Source organism: Sceloporus occidentalis, unplaced genomic scaffold, assembly GCF_023333645.1.
Source record: "Sceloporus occidentalis isolate IW3139 unplaced genomic scaffold, rSceOcc1.0.p SCAF_40, whole genome shotgun sequence".
In the NCBI taxonomy this organism is placed as follows: domain Eukaryota; kingdom Metazoa; phylum Chordata; class Lepidosauria; order Squamata; family Phrynosomatidae; genus Sceloporus; species Sceloporus occidentalis.
Window position 1 is genome coordinate 2065389 of NW_028317020.1, and position 23833 is coordinate 2089221.

Genomic DNA, 23833 nt, shown 5'->3' on the forward strand with positions numbered 1-23833 from the left:
ATCCCTTTTTTAGCTGGGTGAAACTTCTAACTTGTAAAGGCTGGAAAAACTGCCTAAGGTCAAAAAAAGCAATTTCCACAGAAAGGCTAAAACGCCAGAAAAAACTCCAGAAAAAAACGCCAAAACGCAGGAAAATGCAGTGGCAGTTTTCTTGGCGTTTTTCATCAAGAAAAAAAACGCAGGACAAAAACCCAAGTGGAAAACTAGCCTTACAAAAGAAAGCACTGTATATTAAATTATATATATTAAAAAAACAGGAATACACAAATAGCATCATATTATACTTACTGCTAAAAATGCCGGGCTTATTGCTACCCAGCAGATCCTCCAATATATACCAGGAGAAAAGCCTAACATAGACTTCACATCATTACAGAACCTCTGTATTCCTGCGGAAGAGAAAACATTCAGTCTACAGAATGCATGGGTTTTCATTGGAATGGTAACCTATTGCATTTAACAGAATCAATCCAGTAGCAGAGCTTGATGTAAGCTGTGTTTAGCTGAATATGCTGCACAGATGCTGCTATGCCCCTGTTACATATGTGTATGTAGGTTTTTACTTATTTCACTCTAATAGAATAGAATAGTACTTTTTACAGTTTACATTACGCATGGGTACCAAAACCATTTTATAAGACAATATGATACACCAAAAAATGGCAGTTAAGTGTAACAGCTATTAAGTTAATAGACCAATTATTTAATATAATAATCACTTATCTTACCATAAAACCACGATACAGCAATAGCTTCTAAAAACACAACTGCAATGATAGAACAGCCAGCTCCAAACTCCTCCAGCAGTTTTACAACGTATGCGCCACCCTGATGCAAATTATATTGGTAAAAGAATCACGGGTCAGTTTACACAGGAAATATGTCCGTAGTGCCATGCAATGCCATTTTTGAAATGAGCTAAGTTACAAGAAAAATATTTGTTGGACACAGACCCTAGCAGGGGAGAAGCACATCCTGGTCAGGTATATAGTCTAGGGTTCCAGCAACTGCACTATGACCTGCCCCACGAGCAGCAGCAAAGGTGAGTGGACAGCACCTGCTGATTACTATGTTTAACAATAGTTTATATGTGTCCTGGTATCACAGGCTTGGTGAGATATTTTGATACCCCTATTTAAGCACTCCATGCCTATTTTCATGGATGGACTTTAGTGCATTTCACCGCAGGTAAACCAGTGAAGGCCTTCTTTAGTTACTGGACTTACAAAATGAGTCTCTCTCTCAGGAAGCATACTGCAATATGCTTCCTGCACATGCTTAGTAGAACTCTCCTTCTACCAATTGGAAGCTGAACTCCCATTGAAATCGCATGTCTGCTACCTTAACATTGATATTTTGCTGGCTGCCGCTTCAGTGACTTCAATGGCAATGCCATGCATGTGCAAGAAGTTTACATACTTCTGGTTTCAGATGAGGCAGGCGAGAGAGGACTTCTAAATATCTAACCCATATAACTAAAGAACAGACGCTCTGATCTGCATGCCGTAAAACATTTGAGACCGTGCAAAATGTGAGCTAACATGCATTAAAAATGAAACTACAATTTAAAGGACTAGACTGCTCTTTTAACATCTATAAAATCACGTCATAATGGGAAAATATTGAAATCAGTGGAGGGAAATCCAACATTAATTCTGCCAATCTCACTCAAATATATAAATAAACTTAAATATGGATTCACCATGGTATCATTAAATTTATATTTTATTGCAATTAATTATTTAAAAGTAATCATTCTTACTTATTAAGGTAAAATGTTTTGTTTTATAATTTCCAATTGAGTAAGCAGTGCTATGTATAAATAAAATTATTTTCACCCTACTGTGCAGGGGTTCCTTGTGTTGTTACAATAGCAAATTAATATGTATCGTTACCTGGGTCAATGTGCTGAGGGAGCCAGTGAAGCAGATGGTGACCAAGCCAAGGACAAATAGTTCTCTCCTCTTAGATAGAATATGTGGGTATTCATCCATAACTGCTGTGATTACAGCTTCAAGTCCTCCAAACTAACAGGGCAAATGCAACGTAAAAGGTTCTCAGATGATTGTTCTTCATTTGTTACTATATATTCAGTGGTGTATTCTGGCCTAGACTGGCTAGACCTAAAGCGCAAGGGCTGGGGATCCCGAGCCCCTCCATCACATAATTGAAGTCAGATTGTCCTATTGATGTGATCAGGCTCCCTGGTGCATCACTTAATGTGAAGGTTACATAGTTACATGGTTACATAGTTACATAGGCTGAAAAAAGACATGCGTCCATCAAATTCAGCCTTTCCTATATCTGTTAATTTGTTGCTATTGAAGGTTGGAAAGATCAGCCTCTATAGCAGGGGTGGGCAATTAATTTTCCCATGGGGCCACATGAGAAATTGGAATGGTTTTAGAGGGCCAGACCTCTACAAACTACAAACTCCGAAGCCTTGTCCATTTTGTTAACTTATGTGCTGTTTAATAAAGTTATTCAAGCCTACGTCATTGGTAGAGGTGCTTGAATAAGTAAGGCCTGAATAACTATTAGCACAGCACAGAAGTGAACAAAATGAACAAGGCTTCGGAGTGCATACCGTATTTTTCGCTCTATAAGACGCACCTGCTGATAAGACGCACCTAGATTTTAGAGGAGAAAAAAAAGGAAAAAATATTTTGAGCTAAAAAATGGGCTAAAATATTTATTACAATAACTGAATAAGCTATGAACACAGTAAGACACACGCAGTAAGACACACACAGACACAGTAAGACACACACAGACACAGTGAGACACACACAGACACAGTAAGACACACACAGACACAGTGAGACACACACAGACACAGTGAGACACACAGACACAGTGAGACACACACAGACACAGTAAGATACACACAGACACAGTAAGATACACACAGACACAGTGAGACACACACAGACACAGTAAGACACACACAGACACAGTGAGACACACACAGACACAGTAAGACACACACAGACACAGTAAGACACACACAGACACAGTGAGACACACACAGACACAGTAAGACACACACAGACACAGTGAGACACACACAGACACAGTGAGACACACACAGACACAGTAAGACACACACAGACACAGTGAGACACACACAGACACAGTGAGACACACACAGACACAGTAAGACACACACAGACACAGTGAGACACACACAGACACAGTAAGATACACACACACACAGTAAGACACACACACACAAACACAGTAAGACACACACACACAGTAAGACCTCCCTCCCTAACCCCCCTTCTCAGTATCTCCCCTCTAACTCCCTAACCCCCCCTTCTCAGTATCTCCCCTCTAACTCCCTAACCCCCCCTTCTCAGGATCTCCCCCCCCGCCCCGGTCACTTACCTTAAACTCCTGTGTTGGAAGCGTGAGGCGTTTGTCTCGGGTGCCGGCGCTTCACTGCTGATCGCCGGCGTCTGACGTCATATGCCGGCGCCCAGCGTAAAGCGCCGGCACCCGAGACAAACGCTTCCAACACAGGAGTTTAAGGTAAGTGACCGGGGCGGGGGGGGACACCGGACTCATTGGTGAGTCACCAGGACACTCTTTGCGGGCCGGTCCGAGCTATTCAGCGGGCCGGATGTGGCCCGCGGGCCGTGCTTTGCCCAGGTCTGCTCTATAGCATGCTATATATATATATCAGTGGCGCACATCTATAACAGATAGGCAACAGAGAGGATTGTGGTGCAGAGGTAAGGAGCAGCTGGGGCAATGCCCTCTCTTAGGCATAGGAAAGCCCTAACCAAAATACACCACCATATATATCACAGTTGAGGATGGCTCAGATATGTAGGGATTCAACATCCAAATATAATGCAAAGCTGAGCTGCACTGTGTTCTAAATAAAAACATGGTACATTGTGGAGGTACCTGGAATGTTAGATACCTAGTTCATTAGCTAAAAATCAGAAATTACTAAATCTTTATATTTGGCATATTTATATCACAACACTATCACATGTGGAAGTTTGTGTATTGATAAACAAAAAAAAAATTGCAAAATGGGAAAACACCCCAAACATGAATAGAAATAAAAAGAGTAATGAGATTAAATTAAGGCAATAAAAACTAGTATTGCTTTTATTTAATCTGAATTTCTTTTGTTTGGTTGTGTATTTGCAAAGTATGGATAAATATGGTTACCACAGAGGTAAGGGTGGGAAGGCTACAGGTAAACCTTACCAAATTGCAATTGGCATTGGTTGTTCATCCCTATTCTTTGTTTTAGGAAAAGTATTATTTATTAACATGTGTTTACTTACTGTACTATCCAGACCGAGGGTTATCATCATTAGGAAAAATATAATGGCAAAAAATGTAGAGCCCACCATGTTAGCAATGGCTTCTGGGTATGTTATGAAGAGGAGGCTGGGACCTATACAAACATGGAAATCAAACAGTTATGGACACGAGCAATGACTTTCTGTAATAACATAAAAATCGGTTCATTAGCCTTGTTAAGCACAAGTATATTTCAATAACTAAATAAAAAAAGAAAACTGTTACTATAATGTTATACTTGGGTCATTTAAAAGAAATAAAGCATTTCATTTTATGTTTTTTTTTTAAACAGGGTGTTTACCTTGAAAGTTGCCAGTAAATTATAACAGTCACCAAACCAATGGTTAATTGATCAAGTCCAACAATTTAGATGTAAAAGGGAAGGGCTACTGAACATCTGTGGACGTTTCTAGGACTTAGATAAGTTCCAAGCTGAAGACAGCCACATGCAAAAAGAGCACCTAGTGCATACCTCCCAAAGTATCCCTCTTTAGTCTCCCTCTTCACTGACAGAAACCAGAATGCAAAAAAAGACATTTACCTTTATCCTTTGCAACATCTTCAACTTCCACATCACGCATCTCAGCCATGTAACCCAGTACTGTGAAAATCACAAAACCAGACAGGAAGCTGGTCAGACAGTTCACCACACTGGTGATAATTGCATCTCTGAAAGGTACAAGATGAGCACAATTTGGATATGCACACAGGAACATTAACAGCATCTCACTCATGTTGCATAACAAAATGTGATCAAATCCTCTTCTAAACTTTCACAGCTGTCATTAGACTAAAATGTGTGAAGATTAACAGTGGCCTAACCACTGCACAACTCCAACAAACCATACATATAACAATTTGACTACTATAACGATCCCTTTAAAAAAAATTGGAGTAGAGAATAGTGAAAATGGGCTAGAAGACTCCAAAACTCTTGATGGTCTAGCCTGTGGTGGCACAGATCATCCATCACTGGTTGAACTTTTGGTGCCTATTGATAACAATGTGTGAGATCCTACTCTACCTTCTTTTCACCAATGAAAAATGCTGATGTTTCAGATTTCATGTCCCTCTAATTTTAGGTAGAAGCATAGAATTGTTTTTGTATTTTATGTTGTATTAAAACATTTTATTCCAGTCATTAAAATGTATTTATAAATGATAACTTTCTATTGTATTTTATTAATCAATCAGAGCACATTGTACTAGAGGTAATTTGTATCTGACTATGATACAAACACAGTACAGAGTAGGGATATTTATTTGTCTTTACATTTGTCCAGTTTCACTCCATAAAATGTTAAAAACAGAATGAAATCATGTTCTTGGGGCACAAATACATTGAAACACCATCATTGCTGTCTGTATATTAGTAGGTATGTGGGCACCTATTTGCATTTCTACTTTAGATACTACACACGTGGTAATCATACCTGTAACAGTTATTGTCGAAAGGGTTGTAACTTGCCAGGGCTAAGAGAACTCCGAATCCTGGTCCAAGAGAGAAAAATATCTGAGCTGCAGCATCCACCCACACCTGAATGGAGACAGATGTAAAAGGCGGTACTTGAAATATATAAAAATAAAGTGTTTAAATGTCATGAAAATGGCTTACAAGTAGGGGAAGCAGACAATAGCCATATCACCAAGCATTTCAGTTGCCCAAATCAGGGCTGGGAGGGCAGTTAAGGAAAGGGGCTGGGGGCAGGATTGTCAACCTACATTCCATTTGCAACCACTCTGTGATCTGTTGAAGTAGAATACTCAACTTCAGTGGGTCATTACACGGGAGCTGTAGTAAGGTTTGTGTTACAAAAGCACACGCATTGACCAGCCTAACAGCCTATTGGGCCATATAGGAGAAATACTGTGCTTTACCCACACTAGGGAGGTACACAATAGCTAAAAGAAAGTAAAAAACATGGGGCAAGAATGGGCAGAAGGAGATTTTAGACAAAGAGAGTAAGGGCATGAAAGGCACAAGCATAAAATCCTGTGACATGGCATGACTTATGGCATTCAGAACCATATATACTGTCCTATGCATACTCATGCCACACCACCACTTAAGATGCAGCAGGTTATTTTGTCAGTTATTTTGCAACACCTTTATACATAACCCCACTAAAACTTAAAGTATGATTTTGTGTTTTACATATTTATTAAATAATTAATAGTGCATTATGTTTTGAACAAAAAAAAGAAGCAACACCATATAGAAATATTAATAAATACACCATACATAAAGTAAGCAATGCACTTGTAGTTTAGAACAGTTTTACCCTCACGGTCACCCATCATGCACGATGTTACTTAACATTTCAATTTGAAAGTATATGTCTGATTAAATTTTAAATTGCAAAGTAATTACAGGCAGGAAGTCTATTGTAAACAATGCTTTGGAAAACAGAGGGGCCAGCATTAATACGGTCGTGGAGAAAATGAGATGGGTATTTGAATGAAACATTTACATTTCCAAAGGCTTGTTCTACCAGTGTCTTTTTTCTGCATGGAGATAACAGTGCAATCACTGCCCGTCAGATCTCTAATGTGCTCTTCTTCTCTAATGGGAGTGTGTCTGTGATGTTTAAACCAGCTGCCAGTACAGATGTGGGGGGGGGGGTAGAAAGAGAGCCACAACAGATGTGTCTCAATATGAATTAATCAGAGCTTCTTCATATGTATTATGTGTTTTCATACAATACATCACTAGACCACAGCCTAGTAGCTAAGGAGTTAATGATCTTAAATGAGATCGATATAACCCCTTTTTGTTAAAAGACGACTAGTTTATAGAAACAAAGATACTTTATTCATGTATTACTACGTATTATCTGCTTAACCAGTGAGATACATAAACATATATATATATATATATATATATATATATATATATTAGGCTGATCTTTTGTCACATTTAATAGTTCATTTAAAAAAATAGTGGACATAACAATAATATATCAGGACACCTGTAACCTTTCAATAGTGAGTTTCGGTGTGTAGCCGAACATTAAAGGTAATCACCACTCACTTGGTTATCATGAGTTCTGCCTAAGTTTAGATCCTGAGCAAACTATGTAAATGAAACTTAATTTTAGAAAAACCCAGAGGTTGCGTGAAATTGCTAGTCAATATGTGGGGAATATATACTTGAGCATTTCACTAAATGTTTTATAAATGGTGCATTAAAAAATCCCATGGAGTTTTTCTCAGGATTGTGAATTGGTCATGCATTAGCTCTTATGTGGATGTTGAGGCTTGATATAAACCAACAAAGGGACAAGGATGCTGTATATTCACTGCATGGTATAATTAAACAGAATAGAATAGACTTTTGAACAAATGTGCCAGGCTTCTCCTGTAGCTTGAATGTGTCTTTTGAACTAGGCTTAGATTATTTTCCAAGCAACCTATGATAATTGCCTTACATTAATGTACCATTAAGTGTGGCTCATGGCCTTTTCAATCAGAAACCTCTTAAAGAGTTATCTGATTCTGTATCCTTGCACTCTGAGTGGCAGGTGCTATTTCTTAAATAGAAAACTGAAGCAAATTTTATGTGGCTTAATACACAGCTTGGTGTGTACTGAAGACTCTGAGTACTGGCACCCGTAGTGAATACTTGATTGTACAGCTCAGAAGTGAGTAGCAATGGATCTATGTTATAGTTCCTACTGAACCCATAGGGTCACTTACCGCAGTGTCTGTCAGCTTCTCCCAGTTGGGTCTCAGATAGAATAGAATCCCTCTCCATGCTCCAGGCAGGGTGACACCTCTTATCAGTAATATGAGTAGGACCACATAGGGAAGGGTTGCTGTCACCCATACCACCTGGGAGACAAAACATATTGGTGGTTGACAAGAAGCCACTCGACCTCCAAAGGCCACTGCTATACACCATTTTGCAGTTTTTGGGTCCAGAGGGTACTGTAGTACATTTTATTTTCAAATTTACTAGTTGATAGTTGGGTGATTAGGGATTGTTGTTTGGGAACTTAGGTTGGCTTTAGACGTATTTGGAATATGAACTTCTCAGGGATGCTTGCTTGAGGAAAGGTTGAAAAAAAAAAACATTACAAGACAGGCATCTTAGTCAGTTTCTATTTGCTATTTGTTTTCATAATATAATTTAAGAAATAATTTAAGAAATATATGCGAAAGGATGTATTTTGCCATTTTTATGAGATAATTAAGAAGACATATAGCAAAGAAAATAACTTTATATGTTAAGAATCATTTTACATTTTGATCTCAAAATCAAGGTTTTTTACCTTTCCAGATGTTTTAACTCCTTTCCACAAACTAAAGTATACTATAGTAAAGATGATGAACAGACAGAGAAGTAACTCCCAGCGTAAGCCTCCAACATCATCTAGTCCATCTGCCTCATTAATGCCCAACACTTTCCTTCTGCAACAAAATAGAAACAAAGTAATCTACTTAAACAAAGCAAGAAATCCAGGACTTGGTTATACATAGATGTTAAAAACCATGTGGACTTCATCCACTGCACATCCAGTGCCGTTTCCTCTTTGTGGCTTGGTTCAACAGTGAATCCAGTCATTACTTTAGGTGCTATATGCTGCCAAACAGCTGGGATTGTATTAACATACTGTAAGGACTTACCTCCGTGGTCGCAGGGATGTCCCACAACATTCCCTCCATTCTCTCTCTACTCAGCAATGCATGATCACATGTACACACATCACCTTGCGTGTGTGATGTCATATGACCCTGGCTGAACTTTTATTACCTTGGATAGTCTCCTTCTCCTGCTGGGCTGCCTATATTAACACCAGGACTTCACTTTCAGCCTTTGTTGGTGTAACATTCATGTGTTGTTCCAGTGACCTTTTGCTATTGTTCCTTTACCTGGATTGTTTATTGACCTTGTCTCCTGCTTCTCTAATTTGGCAGGATGATTTTGGATCTGGTTTTTACCCGGCTCGATTTCGCCTTCTATATTGTGATTCGGATTTGGTCACTTTGTTCCTCTCCGGAGACCCCAGCTAGCTACATTACCTTACACATACTTATATATATATATATATATATATATATATATATATATATATATATATATGTACATATACACATACAAATATATACCGTATTGGCTCGGATATAGGCCGCCCCCGTATATAGGCCGCACCCTAAAAGTTTGGTGCTTTTTTAAAGAAAAAGTTTTTTTCTTTAAAAAAGCACCAAAAAACATGCTGCCACTCTGCCCCCCCCCCGAGATATGCTGTCACTGTCCTCCCTCCCCGAGATATGCTACCACTGTCCGTCCCCCCCCCGAGATATGCTGCCACTGTCCCCCCCCCGAGATATGCTGCCACTGTCCTCCTCCCTCCCCAAGATATGCTGCCACTGTCCTCCTCCCTCCCCGAGATATGCTGCCACTGTCCTCCTCTGCCCCCCGACTTACCGGAGCTGACTCCCGGGTGTCTTGCGAGGCCGGCGGGGGACATCTACGCAATACGCGTATACAACTCCCGGTGCCGGATGTATTGCGTAGATGTCCCCCGCCGGCCCCGCAAGACACCCGGGAGTCTGCTCCGGTAAGTCAGGCGGGGGGCCAGAGGTAAAACGCATCGTGCGGTTAGACAACCGCACGATGCGCTTAGACAACCTCCCGTGCCGGCACCCCCCCCGTGGGAAGTGCTGGCAGGGGAGGCTGTCTGAGCGTATCGGGGAGTAGGATGCAGGTCCCCTGCACCGCTGCGGGGGATCTGTATCCTAACCCCGCTGCCTGCCCGGCGCCCGGGACTGCATGTCCCGGGCGTCGGGCGCTAGACCCCGAATATAGGCCGCACCCCCACTTTAAAGACTTAAAGTGGGGGAAAAAAGTGCGGCCTATATCCGAGCCAATACGGTATATATGTAAAATGTAAAAACCAGATATAACGAACTTCCGGAAAAAAAATCTACAAAATGTATTATAATATAGTAGCAGGTCACATGTTGTACCAGTGTAATCATTACAGTACACACTGTATATTCAAATATCACTAACTTGTTCACTTATATCCACTTACATGCACTTACGTGTAAAACTCTTCAGCTGGGGATTTGGAGAAATTGGTCCAGGTTATATTAATCTTTCCAAAGTAACTGGTGCAGTTGGGTGTATTCCAGGGGTTGTCACAACTTGTCCACGGCAGAGTGGCAGAAAAGGAGGAGTAGAAATAAAACAATGCCCAAGCTATGATGGTATTGTAGTAGAAAGAAACATACAGGCCAATAATGCATATAGCAAAACCAATTCCTAAAAGTAAGAAGGAAACAAAAAATTAGTCCAAACTCTTGCACTTTATATGATTTGGGGCATTAACAAAAATGTATTTTATGTTACAGTTATCTAATGGACCTTCAATAAGATTTGTCTGGCCCTAAAGAAGTGAGGGATGCCAATCAACGTCTATTTAAATATTTTGTAAGCTATTAAATTGGAGTTAATGGTTGAACAGGGGACCACTGGGGTCTTAAAAGCATATGTGGCTCTGCATCCTACTATGTGAATATTACACATTGATATGCAGTATATATCAATATAGATAACACTGCAGGCCTAATTAGCATCCTAGGCTGAGCTTTGCAGTGAGATCTTATAAATTGGGGAACTTATACAAAGACAACACTTCTAAGCTCCCACACATCTCAGGAACCAAAATGTATAAATAAGTAAATAAAAATTAATTATTTTGCTATTAGTTTGTGAAAACATATGCATCATGTCTATCTATGCAAAGCTAAATTGTGACCAGGACTTCACATTGTGCCAACACGAATAAGTATGATGCATATATATATTGATTTGTGTGAGTACAAGTGACATTGCCTTGGCCACAATACAGCTTTAAACTTGATTTTAAAAGATAGCCTAACCCATATTCTCTTTTGGCAATAATCTATTGACTGTATGTTTACCTTTAAAGATTGGGCAGATTCGTTTCCATATGGATATTGCGCCTGTTCGGTGAAATTGTCCCAGGGCTAACTCCATGTAGAATAGAGGAACCCCTCCAAAAATTGCCATAATCGTGTATGGAATCAGGAATGCTCCTACATTAGGATGGAAAGGCGAAAATGTATAAATTCACATTGTCTTGCAAATATTACCAGCTAGCAGGGGCGTAACTAGAAACCTCAGGGCCCCGGTGCGAGAATCTGTTAAGGCCCCCCCACCCGCAACCCATCTATTCCTTTCTACCCTCTCCCTCCCTACCCCCTCTTCTCACGATCTCCCCTCTCCCTCCCTACCCCCCTTCTTACAATCTCCCCTCTCCCTCCCTACCCCCCTTCTCACGATCTCCCCTCTCCCTCCCTAACCCCCCCCTTCTCACGATCTACCCTCTCCCTCCCTACCCCCCCTTCTCACAATCTACCCTCTCCCTCCCTACCCCCCCTTCTCACGATCTACCCTCTCCCTCCCTACCCTCCCTTCTCACGATCTACCCTCTCCCTCCCTACCCCCCTTCTCACGATCTACCCTCTCCCTCCCTACCCCCCCTTCTCACGATCTACCCTCTCCCTCCCTACCCCCCCTTCTCACGATCTACCCTCTCCCTCCCTACCCCCCTTCTCACGATCTACCCTCTCCCTCCCTACCCCCCCTTCTCACGATCCACCCACTCCCTCCCTACCCCCCTTTGTAGGTCACTTACTGTCAACTCCTGTGTTGGGAGCGTGAGGCGTTTGTCTCGGGTGCCGGCGCTTCACTGCTGAGCGCCGGCATATGACGTCATATGCCGGCGCTCAGTGTGAAGCACCAGCACCCGAGACAAACGCCTCACGCTCCCAACACTGCACTCTGGGCAGCGCTGAGGCAGGCGGCAGGCGGCGGCGGCAGCAGTAGCGGCGGGGAGCAGAGGAGTCCTGGATTCCTGTCAGTCAGGGGGGCCAAAGAGTTGCCGAGCGGTCGTTTTCAGCAACCGCTCGGCACCCCTTGGGCCCCCCTGACTGGCAGAACTCCAGGGCCCGGTCGCAGTCGCGACCCCTGCGACCCCGGTAGTTCCGCCACTTCCAGCTAGTCTAGTAAGAGCTAATATCCTCCATATAAAAAGCACAATGTACAGTAAAAGTATTACATACATTTATAATTTACACATGTAGTCTAGATCCAGTATTGTAGTCTACCTACAGTATGTGTTTACCACTCCGATTACAGCATACTTTTCCAGTGACAACCGTCATGCTTCTGTAAAATCCTTGTAACAGTATATTTTATAGTGATACTACTGTAAAGGAAGTAGTGTCCCATCAATAGAGGTTAGTATAATGAACAAATCGCAGCAAAATGTAAAATTTAGAGCAATCAGTATGTTTACCAATGGAATGTTCCATATTTAGCACAACACGATGCTTGCCTTTAATGCATTGTTAGCCTTCCTTTTTCATTGTAAATAGCATGACTAATGATTAATGATGAGTTTATATTCAGGTAGTTCCTGTGTAGAATTTCTAAACTACTTGGGTCAATTTTGGATTTAAAGGACTATTTTAATCTTCTACATAAACATACGCATATATATATATATATATATATATATATATATATATATTGGCAAGAAAAAGTAAGTGAACTGTTTGGAATTATTAAAATATGATATGATCTTCAAGTTACAATAATGAAGAAGCATAATCTCTTTTAACTAATACATGAATTAATGTATTGTTCTTGTCCATATTGAATACGTCATTCAAACATCCCCTAGGCTAATCCCCTCAATAATTGGAGTCAGTAGTTAGCAAATCTGGAGTCCAATCAATGAAACAGGATTGGAAGTGTGTTTTAGAGCTACTTTGACATAAAAACACTCAAACATTTTGAGTTTGCTATTCTCAGAAGACCTACAATCAAGAATTGTTGATTTGCATAAAGCTGGAAAGGGTTATAACGTAATTTCAAAGAGTTTACATATTCATCAGCCCACAGTTTATAAAAGGAGACAATTTAGTACGGTGGTTAATCTCCATAGAAGTGGATGCCCAGGCAAGATGCACAATGCAGAATGCTCAATGAAGTAAAAAAACAACCCTACGGTAACAGCTAAAGACTTGAAGGAATCACAGGTTAACTGGTTAGCATCTCTATTCATGAGTCTACCAAATGCAAAACATGCATTGGGTAAATGGCAGGACACCAGGAAGAAGCCACTGCTCTCAAATTTAACATCGCCTGAAGTTTGCCAAAGAGCACCTTGACACTCCACAACACTACTGGACTGAAGCTCTCTAGAAGTTGTATAATTTAGCAGGACAAGGACCCTAAACATCAAAGTAAACCTACAATAGAATGGTTTAAAAAAAAAAAAAAAATCAGCCTTTTGGAGTGGCCCAGGCAGAGCCCAGACTTTAACTCATTAGAGATGCTTAGGAATGACCTCAAAAGACGAGTTCATACCGGACAACCTAGGAATATTGCTGAGCTTAAGCAGTTCTGTAAGGAAGAATGGTCCTAAGCATTCTGCAGGTCTCATCCGCAGTTTGTAGTACTTGCTTGAGTTTAGTGCTGTCAAAGGAGGTTCTACCAGTTAACAAAAAATCCAAGGGTTCGCTTACTTTTTCCACCAGCACAGTGAATGTCTAATAGGTGTGTTCAATAAAAAATTTGAGATTAATATTGTTTGTGTGTTATTAGCTTAAGCACATTTATTTGTCTATACTTGTGACTTATATGTAGATCAGATCGAAGGGTACATTTACTTTTTCTTGCCAATATATAAATATACTGTATATATGTACTTATAATATTAAAATATATATATATATAATATATATATACGTACACCAATGTAACTTGTTTTAGTTAATTATATAAGGTAACTTAAAATAACAATATAAACACAATTTGTTAATGGCCAATAATGTGTTAAATTCTTTAGAGGATTATATCTTTAAAGTAATCTGAACACATAAGCATTTTCTATGCAAAAGCTTTCACAATTTGCTGCATTTGTTTCTGAGCCCTGTGTAAATAATTAATAACTCACTTTACATAATTAATAACAAAGTAGTAATTAATAGGACTGATTGATGATATAGGATGACGGGGGTAACATTGCACTCCCACACATTTAAGGAGTATACTTTTGGGATTATTTATCATAGCCTTGAGGCTCATGAGGAAAAAAAATCTATTCTATAAAGTGGGTTGCATGAAAATGAATATTAAACTTTGCAGCAGTTTTTTGCTTTTTAATTAATGTGATTAATGGAAATGGGTCAGGTTATGATGATGGTATTAAAGAATGAATTGAATGACTTAGTTATTGGAATACTTGTAGAAAAAAAAGCCATATAGAAAAGTTTATAGTCAGTGAGATGTGTTCAATGTCAAATAGACTTGTAAGTATGATTGAAATGTACTGACAGCACACAGGTTAGTGAACCTATGGTTTTTACATAGAACACCGTGCCTACTGTTTATGTAACATCTAACAGAGGGTGGTTTTAAGGATTGCCCTCCATAAATACGATTCTGGGGCTGCCAAGTAAATGCAGCTATCATATGTTGTCAGAGGTTATGTTGGTCTTGTTTTTTGTTGGCAAAACAACCTGGAAAGGGCTGTAGTTGGTCTTGCTTTAAACCAGATATTGATTCATGATTGTTCCTCAAAAAGCATCAGACCTTAGTGTGCAAGTGATATTTCACTTTAGGAAAGCAACCCAGATTTATAACAAAGGTATATTTATAGCCTTTAAATAAGCTTACATAACTCATTTTGACAAACGGATACATGTAGTGGTCCTTATTTTATTTATTTAATTGTTCACCATATTTTGCTACCAGGGAAAAAAAAGCTGGAAAATTTTAAGTAAATTACAATCAAGGTAGAACTGGGCAATAAACAGAAAAAAAAAAAAAATTTCCCTTCCTTTCATTTAGTGTACTACTTACAGGGCCGGCCCAAGACTTAATGCTGCCTGGGGCGAAGTTTAAAATGCCGCCCCCCCCAGCCGACGCCGGGGGGGGCGGCATTTTAAACTTCGCCAACGCCATTATCTACCCTCCCCCTTTGTACTTACCGTTAAACAGTCCAGCGGCGAGTCTCCCTGCTCTGCCACGGTGCCGGCTTGTAATGCTGAGCGCCGGAAATTGACGTCACTTCCGGAGCTCAGCATTACAAGCCGGCACCGAGACCGAGCTAGAGGGCACACAGAGGAGAGAGAGGGGCGCCGAACGGGTAAGCGAAAACCACTCGGCGCCCCTCTCCTCCGCTTAAAAAAAAAACCGCGCGGGGCGGCAAAGTGCCGCCCCTTCAAAAGTGCCGCCTGGGGCAATTGCCCCACTCGGCTCCATTGTAGGGCCGGCCCTGACTACTTAGTTTTAGTTCCTACTATCTGTAGGTACTATTCTACCTCCAGGGTTCAAATATCATCCTACTACAACATTAATTCCCCCCTGCTATCCTTTAGGCTTTTTAGAAGAACAAAGAACATTTTGTAAAATGAAGCTTGTATATTGAAATGGACTTCAATCTAGTATGTAATGGGTGGATTCAAAATATGTCAGAATAGGTAAATTAATATCAGGAAAATGTTATGGCACAACAGTGATCTTTTGAAGTAAGCAGTCCATAACTATATTGTAAGCTTGTCTGAGCAGAGCCTAGGCCCTTCTCACCTGTTTTCTTTTAGTCTTATTGTTATGTTATATACTATATACTATATACTTCTGACGCTGATGGCAAATGATGCTGAATGCTGGGATATGACATCATATCCGGCACTCAGTATCAATTGCCGGCAGCATAAAAGTAAAGAGGGAGTGAAATGCGAGGTCTGACCCTTTGTTTTGGTAGAAAGGGGGAGATAAAGAGAAAGAGGAGAAGAGATAAGGAAAAAAGGGAGATCTACGATAAAGATAAATGGGAGAGATAATGAGAATGAAAGCAAAGAGGAGAGTTCAAAGATAAAACGGGGATATAGGGAGAAAAGGGAGAGATAAAGTGAAAGGCAGAAATAAAGTGAAATAGGAGGAGAGATAAAGTGAAGTAAAAGGAGAGATAAAGTGAAGTAAGAGGAGAGATAAAGTGAAATAGTAGGAGATATGATGAGAAATTGAAGAGATGACAAAAACAGGAGCAATAATGAAAGGTGGGAGCTGAATAGTATAGGATAGATTGTGTAGAAAAGTATAGGAGAGAGAAAAGGGTGAGGTGAGAAGAGGAGAGATAAAAGAGAAAGGGGAGATAAGCAGAAAATAGACATAAGGAGATAAGGAGAAATGTCAGAGATACATAGAAAAGGAAGATATAAAGAGAGAGATAAAGAGCAAAGGAACATATGAGATAAAAATAAACTGGAGAGATAATGATGAAGGTGAGGATCAAAGTGAAGGGGGGACATAAAAGATAACGAAAGATACGAGATAACGAGTGATAAAAAGAACAAAGAGATACAAAGAAAGGAAAGCATCTAAAACGAGAAATGGAGATCTAGAAATGAGTGATAAAGAGAATGTAGAGAGAGATAACATTAAAGAGGATCAAAGAAAGGGGTACAGATAAATTGGAAGGGGGAGACAAAATGTGGTAACCAGAAAAGGAAGAGATGGATAGAAAGGGAGAGGTATTGAGATAAGGGAGAAATTATGAGAAAGGGAAGAGAGAGAGCAAGTGCTTGTGCTTTAAAAGTGTTTGTAAGTAGGTGCAGTTACATGCAGACATTTGGTAAGGTTGAGTATGAATATGCGTGTATTCTGACAGTCTATCCATTACTGTTACCATTTTGATTATAGAATGAATAAAGGGTCCACCTGACCTAGATTGATAGAAGACCTGAGACCCTAAGAGGATAACACTGCGGGTGCAATCTGGGTGCTGGTAAGTCCCGTGAATGCAGTCTGGGGAAGTCCTATGTCTATGTGTGTGTAATTGTGTTGTTGAGGCAAGTCCTGTGGGTGCAATCTGGGTGCTAGTGCAAGTTCTATGGGTGCAATCTAGGTGATGGGGAAAGTCCTGTGAGTGCAATATAGGAGCTGGGTAAAGTCTTGTGGGTGCAATATAGGTGATGGGACAAGTGCTGCTGCAATTTGGGTGTTGGGGCAAGTCTTATGGGTGCAATCTAGGGTGCAATCTAGGTGCCTGTGGGGGCTATCTGGCCTTTGGGGTGTGCGATCTGTGATCTATGCCTGTAATTTAGGGTTTCCAAGCATTTTTTATTTGATCTACACACTTAATTCTGAGTTTGCATGTGATTTTTGGATGATCTATACCTACAATGCCATGTTTCATGTGTTATTTATTTACTCTATACTTGCAAATAAAGTGCACATATACCGTTACTTTTGTAACAAGAAAATTAATTTGCACACAAACTGCTAAAAATTAGAGGAAACATTGGTTGTGGGTAGAGTGTAATCTTTGATAATGGCTGCACCAACTGACATTTTTTCTGTTCCTACACAGAGTCTTTTCTATTTTTGAAAAACAGTTTTCCAATAAGTATTTATTTAATACATGTATTAGCTGTATACCTTTTATTTCTAAATCTCCAAATCTTCCAATTCCAGTCTAGAATATTAACTATGCACACAGACATAACAAATACAAGGGAACCACTGATGAAAAGTATTCTAATAATTAGGTTTGCTTTTTAATTAATAAAAGGAAAATAAGGCTTTAAAAATGGCCAAATGTCTAGGGTGTAAAATGCTTATGCTTTATAAATACTTTATCTCTGATTTATAATTCTTTCTATCGCTTCATGATCTTGAAAACCTTCATATATTTTTCTGAGTTAGAATATACAACAATTTTCTGTGGAACAATCAACTATAGCAATGAAAGTTACGTTAATTACATTTCCGCAAGTTTACTTGATTAGTTTTCCAACATATTTCATCTATTGTGTTCATTACTACATAGAAAACAAGCAAAATAATTGGAAACATAAGTTAGGCCATATAAACAGAAAATAGAACAGCGCAGATAGGAATGGAGATGGGAAATGAGTCCTACAGGGTGTACATTACTAATATAAACTGCGCTACTAATAAATATAAAAATAATTAAAACTTCATAATGATAACATGATAATTATTTTATCAATGTGTGCTTTTCTTATAGAGATTTAGCTTACGGATCAGCAAACTTCATTTCATTTTACAAAATCAGAGGAACACTATTTATTAATCAATACAAGATTCAGATTTTTATCATATCCGCAAGAATGGAAACACATTATGGGCTATGTTTTATCATGGTGCAAAAATGTTAAACGTGAAGCTGTCCTTTAGATCATTCCATTGCTATGGCAATTGCTCTTGTTTGACCACTTTGCACCAGAATTGCTCTTCATTTATAATCCTCGCTGTATCTTCATATCACAGTTTCAAAGACAAGAGTAGACAAGGCTTTCAGGCAAGTACCATGGAGAGCTCCCGTCAGTGGCTATTTCATTGATCTCTGAGTTGTGCTTTCAGCTGAAATGCGACGAAACCGTTCTCATTTGCAGTTATTATCCATTTATTTGCACAAAAAAAACAAAACAACAGAATCTACAGCATCGATCAAAAAGTGTAAAGCCTAAAATTTACAACTGTGGGAATACAAACTTAAAATATAAATAGTTGGTTATTCAATTTGTAGGTTTTACATCAATGAATGATTCTTCTTTTAAAACAAACAGTGCCTGGGGTCACAACAAAAAACAGTATTGCACACATCTTGTTAAAATGCTATGTAACAGCCTATAAATTGATTAGAGATTTGATTTCTCCTTTTTTGCTTAAATATGCTAGTTTTATGTGGTTTTAAAGTAGAAATATGTTTCAGTGTCACCAGCGCCATTAAAAATCCTGGAAATCCAATTGTTGCCAGCGAGTGCTTGAGTCAGATACTACTGCAATGAGATCTAATACTGATTAATTATTAATCTTTCCTGGTTATTTGCCAGTGTTGGCACTTTACCTAATTGTATTATATACCAAAGAATTGTAAAATTAATGATCGATTCTGTGATTCTAACTAGTTCATAAAATGAAAAGTATTCTTATATATATGTAAGTATATATATATATATATATATATATATATATATATATATATATATATATATATATATTGGTCCAAGTACTCTATTGTAAGTCTATAAGTCTGTAAACCCAAGAAAGATAAAGTATGCTTACGCAGTGCTTTTTTCCCCACTTACTGTATATTCATCAGTTTCTGCTTTCCCGAATAAAGACGTAATTTCTTTCCTAAATATCAGCCTGTGCAATGTGCTGCTAAACCTACACATTAGTATCGCTTGTATTTTAAGTATATTTGTTAAACAAATAAGATTTGAAGTTAATTCAAATAAATATTTAAGAGTTATTTCATGATTTTTGGAAACTTTTTGTTTACATGATGGTCAATGTTCACACATTTCAATAAGAGTAACATTTTTTTTATCAAGTACATTTGTTACAGTAATAGATCACCGAAGTTATTACAACCAAAGTCAATCCAAGTGGCTATTTCTTCATATACTGATGAAGAAGCAGCGTGGAAAATTCTAACTGGACTAGTTTTCAGGCAACGAGAAAAAATATAACAATATTATGACTTGTCTAAACTGTTTACATAATATGGTTTCTTTTCTTTTTAAAAATAAAGATATTACCTACCGCCACCATTCTGATAACATATATATGGGAACCTCCATACATTTCCCAAGTCAACAGCAAATCCAATGACAGACAGCAGAAAGTCCATTTTCTTGCTCCACTTGTCCCGTGAATCAGTCTGGGTGATAAGTGGAAGGGGCATAGTATTATTATTGGGGGTAGTTGCATCCTGTTTGAGGTTCTTGTCTGCAGGAGCTGTGGGCTTCTGCTCTGACATTCTGTCTCTCCAGTGAACTAAGCAGGATTTCAGTTGAATAAGGAAAAAGTGATTTTCTTTAGGGTGTTGACAAGAGGGAGAGAGGGAAAAAAAGAGGAGGGTTCACCACAAGAGGTATTCTCCACCTCCAGAGTCCTAACTATACAGGAGAAAATGTATTAGGAGTGAAGGATGCAAGAGACTACTGCTGTATGTACCAGAATAACTACTTAGCATAAAGGCAGAACAAATACAGTTAGACATTTTTAATTCAGGTTTTGCCAATGTGATCATGATAATACTGTCTCCTGATACATTAATAGATATTGATTTACTAATGATTCCTAATTGATCAAAGGTAACAGAGATTATTATTATTTATTGTTTTATATAGCATCAAATTCCATAGAACAAATTCATTTGGGATGCAGTATTTGTCACTGTGAAAGAATAAATAGGTAGGCACTTACATGTATGGTACTTAATCAACGCTCAAAAAAAATTCTATTAAAAACTCCACGAAAATGCACCAGCATAACAGTGCTTCTGTTTGTTTTGCTGTAAGTTGTGTACAGGTGTCCATAAGGACAACAGTGCCTTTTGTGTTTTTCTAGAGGGTTATATTGACTAAACTGTGAGTTGTACGCAAGGCTGGATTAACATATGGGCTGATAGAGCTGAAGCTTCAGATTCACATCTCTTTAATTGGCCCATCATCAGCCACCCATTCTTTAGTCCTGAAACAGTTGTATGGCTGCTGTAAACCCAGGGATGGGTGTGCTTATTGGGAGAAGATGGTTTGGTAGGCTGGTACCTCACATTGTTCCTCATGGCCACCGTATATTGCAGTACGAGTGTGGCTACCTGCTGCCAAGTGTACTGTGGGCCTGTCTGCCTCTGGTTTCTAATCACATTCAGAAATTTCACCCCTTGGACCGCAAATCTTCATAATGCGTATTCAAGTCAGAAGAATTAACTCTGTATGGTTGTTCAATCGGACAAGAATGCCAACCAGTTATCCCATACTTGGTGTCACTCTAACCCTGCTTCACATTATCCATGTGTAGTGGGGCTGCCAGTGGCATTACCTCGGGGTAAAGTCTTGTGTAATTAAATGTACATGTAACATATTTGCCAACTGTCCTGATTTTCCCGGACAGTCCAGACGAGCTTGTCCAGGTATTTAAGTGTCCCAGGTCTTTTCCTGGGAAATCAGCAGTTGTGGATGAAGGGCCGGTTGGGTAAGTCACTCCCTTTAACCTGCTTAAAATTAAGGGAGTGCAAGGTTTGTTCTTTCAGCGCTCCCTAACAGTATGTGCCAGCCATTAATGCCAGGATATGATGTAATTTGCCAACACTCAGCATGGAAACTGTGTGCACAGAGAAGGAGAGCTGAAGGAGCAGACCTCACACACCCACTCCAGCCTGCAGCACAGGACCTAAATAACAAGAAAGCAGAGGGAGAAAAGTAAGAGATAGGGAGAACGTGGAGGCAGACAAAGAAAGATAAGAGATAGGGAGAAAGGGGGCAGAAGGAGAAATATAAGAGATTTGAGAAAAAGAGGAGAACAGGAGGGAGTAAGATAAGCGAGCCGGAGGACTAGGGTCTTGACCGGAGATCTCCGGGTCAAAGCCGGTGCCATGTGTTCTCCAGGTTAGCGACGTACACACACCCGGCCATCCACATTATGTAACCCACTGCTGTCACCTCACAAATGCTTGAACCAATCAGCTGCTGCCACAAGGAGCTATCGGTATACATTATTTGTATGCATTACTATAGTAACATTTTCCATGGCCAAAATGAAGTCAGCTGCTTGTCCTTGGGCTTCTGGACATATAATTCTTGTGTTGTGCATATTCCTTATGTCACTTTAAATAAAATAAAGTTCTTGTAACTCATCAACCTTGAAGCAACACCCCTTTAAGGCATTTATGTCAAAGGGGCACAAGGCTTGGATAAGAGAAGTGTTTCCACTGAACATTGCATCAGCTCGAGAGCTGCTTATATACACTGTGTTGAATAGCCCAAGCCAGGCTTACACACTAAGGTTAAAATCACGAGTATACATCAAACTACATAGGTGCCAAATTCAATTTATAGTGTCCATGTTGCATTCCAGTAATGTAGCTAAGTGTCGGGTTTAGTAGTCGGAGCCCAATATGCAAGGCTGGAAACGTGGGTGAATCAAAAGCAAGGTACCGATAGGGATGAGACGTAGACGAAGTCAAGATAAGCAGAGGTCAGTTCAGGCAGCGAAGGTTCAGACACGATAAGGCAAGCGAAGGGTCAATATCTAATGAAACAACGATAAGGAAGCACTGACGTATATACGTAGGGAGCACAGAATATCTGAGCAATGAGTGAACTAAAGGACACAGATTTAAAGGAAGGAGGGAGGGATACTCCCTCTAATGTCAAGATTGACCTGATTCCATACACCTGGGAATATTGCCGACTGTGCCTTTAAGAAGAGGATTTGTATTCGCGCACGCCACTAGAGGAACGCCCTCTACATCCTGAAGATCACAATGCCGGGAAGAAGATCGCGGCACCGTCAACGCCGGGGAGTGAGCGGGTCTGCCACGTCGGACCCCTCTTCGTGCGTCGCCATATCGGCGGCGTGGGTCAGAAGGAGGACGCGGCGTGGGACCAAGGTAACCACGTTCTTTCTTCTGGGCCGTATCCCTTCCATTGTATGAGATATTCCAAGGATCTTCGTCTGATACGTGAGTCCAGGATCTCCTGCACCTCATATTCGGGTTCCCCTGTTATGATGACTGGAGCCGGAGGTGTGGAGCCCGTAAAAGGATAGGGATCAGGAACAGCCGGTTTCAAGAGCGATACGTGGAAGGAAGGATGTATCTTGTACCGATCAGGAAGATCTAGTTGGACCACCACTGGAGAGATAAGTTTCTTTACTGTGAAAGGACCGATGTACTTGGGACCCAATTTTCTGGATTGACATGAGAGTTTCAGATGCTTAGTGGATAACCACACCTGTTGGCCTATCTTGTACTCGGTTGGTGTTTGTCGTTTCCGATCGGCATATCGTTTATATGACAGTTGGCTTTCACGTAGTGTTTCGTGTGCCCGTTGCAGGTTGCGAGACAGTAGACGTAATCACTCTGTTACGTCAGGAACAGAAGTGAGTGGTGAAAGGCCAGGGAGGCTATTGAGTTGGTATCCATAGTTGAGAAAAAAGGGGGAAGCACGCGTGGAGTCATGTCGTCTGGTATTGTAAGCAAACTCTGCCGTAGTGAGTAGTTCTTTCCAATCGGATTGGAGGTACGTACAGTAGCAACGAAGGTATGTTTCCACGGTCTGGTTTGTTTGCTCTGTTTGACCATTCGACTGGGGATGGAAAGCAGTGGAGAGGTCTACGGAGATGTTCAACGAGTGACAGAATGCTTTCCAGAAATGGGAGGTGAATTGCGTGCCTCGATCGGAGAGTATGGACTCGGGTATGCCATGGAGTCAGAATATGGAGTCAAGGAAGAGGGAGGCTGTTCTTTTGGCAGTAGGGAGCCATTTGGTTGGGATGAAATGGGCCATTTTTGTCAACCGATCGACCACGACCATGATTGTGTTGTATCCTTGTGAGTCTGGGAGGTCCACGATGAAATCGACCGTGAGATGGCTCCACGGTTGGGATGGAATAGCCAAGGGTTGTAACAAACCTGCCATTCTG

General features: G+C 40.1%; 1 protein-coding gene across 1 annotated transcript in view; it reads right to left on the reverse strand.

Moving 5' to 3' along the window:
- LOC149290201 (uncharacterized) overlaps nucleotides 1-23833 on the reverse strand; it is a 30513-nt gene that overhangs the window by 3576 nt on the left and 3104 nt on the right. The window contains exons 3-14 of the mRNA XM_089489438.1: nucleotides 22872-23098; nucleotides 19946-20179; nucleotides 11257-11391; nucleotides 10375-10594; nucleotides 8598-8736; nucleotides 8023-8157; nucleotides 5760-5863; nucleotides 4868-4995; nucleotides 4308-4420; nucleotides 1896-2027; nucleotides 729-828; nucleotides 289-389 (exon numbers count right to left, since the gene is read on the reverse strand). Coding sequence (XP_089345564.1) covers nucleotides 289-389; nucleotides 729-828; nucleotides 1896-2027; nucleotides 4308-4420; nucleotides 4868-4995; nucleotides 5760-5863; nucleotides 8023-8157; nucleotides 8598-8736; nucleotides 10375-10594; nucleotides 11257-11391; nucleotides 19946-20179; nucleotides 22872-23098 — 1768 coding nt within the window. The remainder of the gene's footprint in view (nucleotides 1-288; nucleotides 390-728; nucleotides 829-1895; nucleotides 2028-4307; nucleotides 4421-4867; nucleotides 4996-5759; nucleotides 5864-8022; nucleotides 8158-8597; nucleotides 8737-10374; nucleotides 10595-11256; nucleotides 11392-19945; nucleotides 20180-22871; nucleotides 23099-23833) is intronic.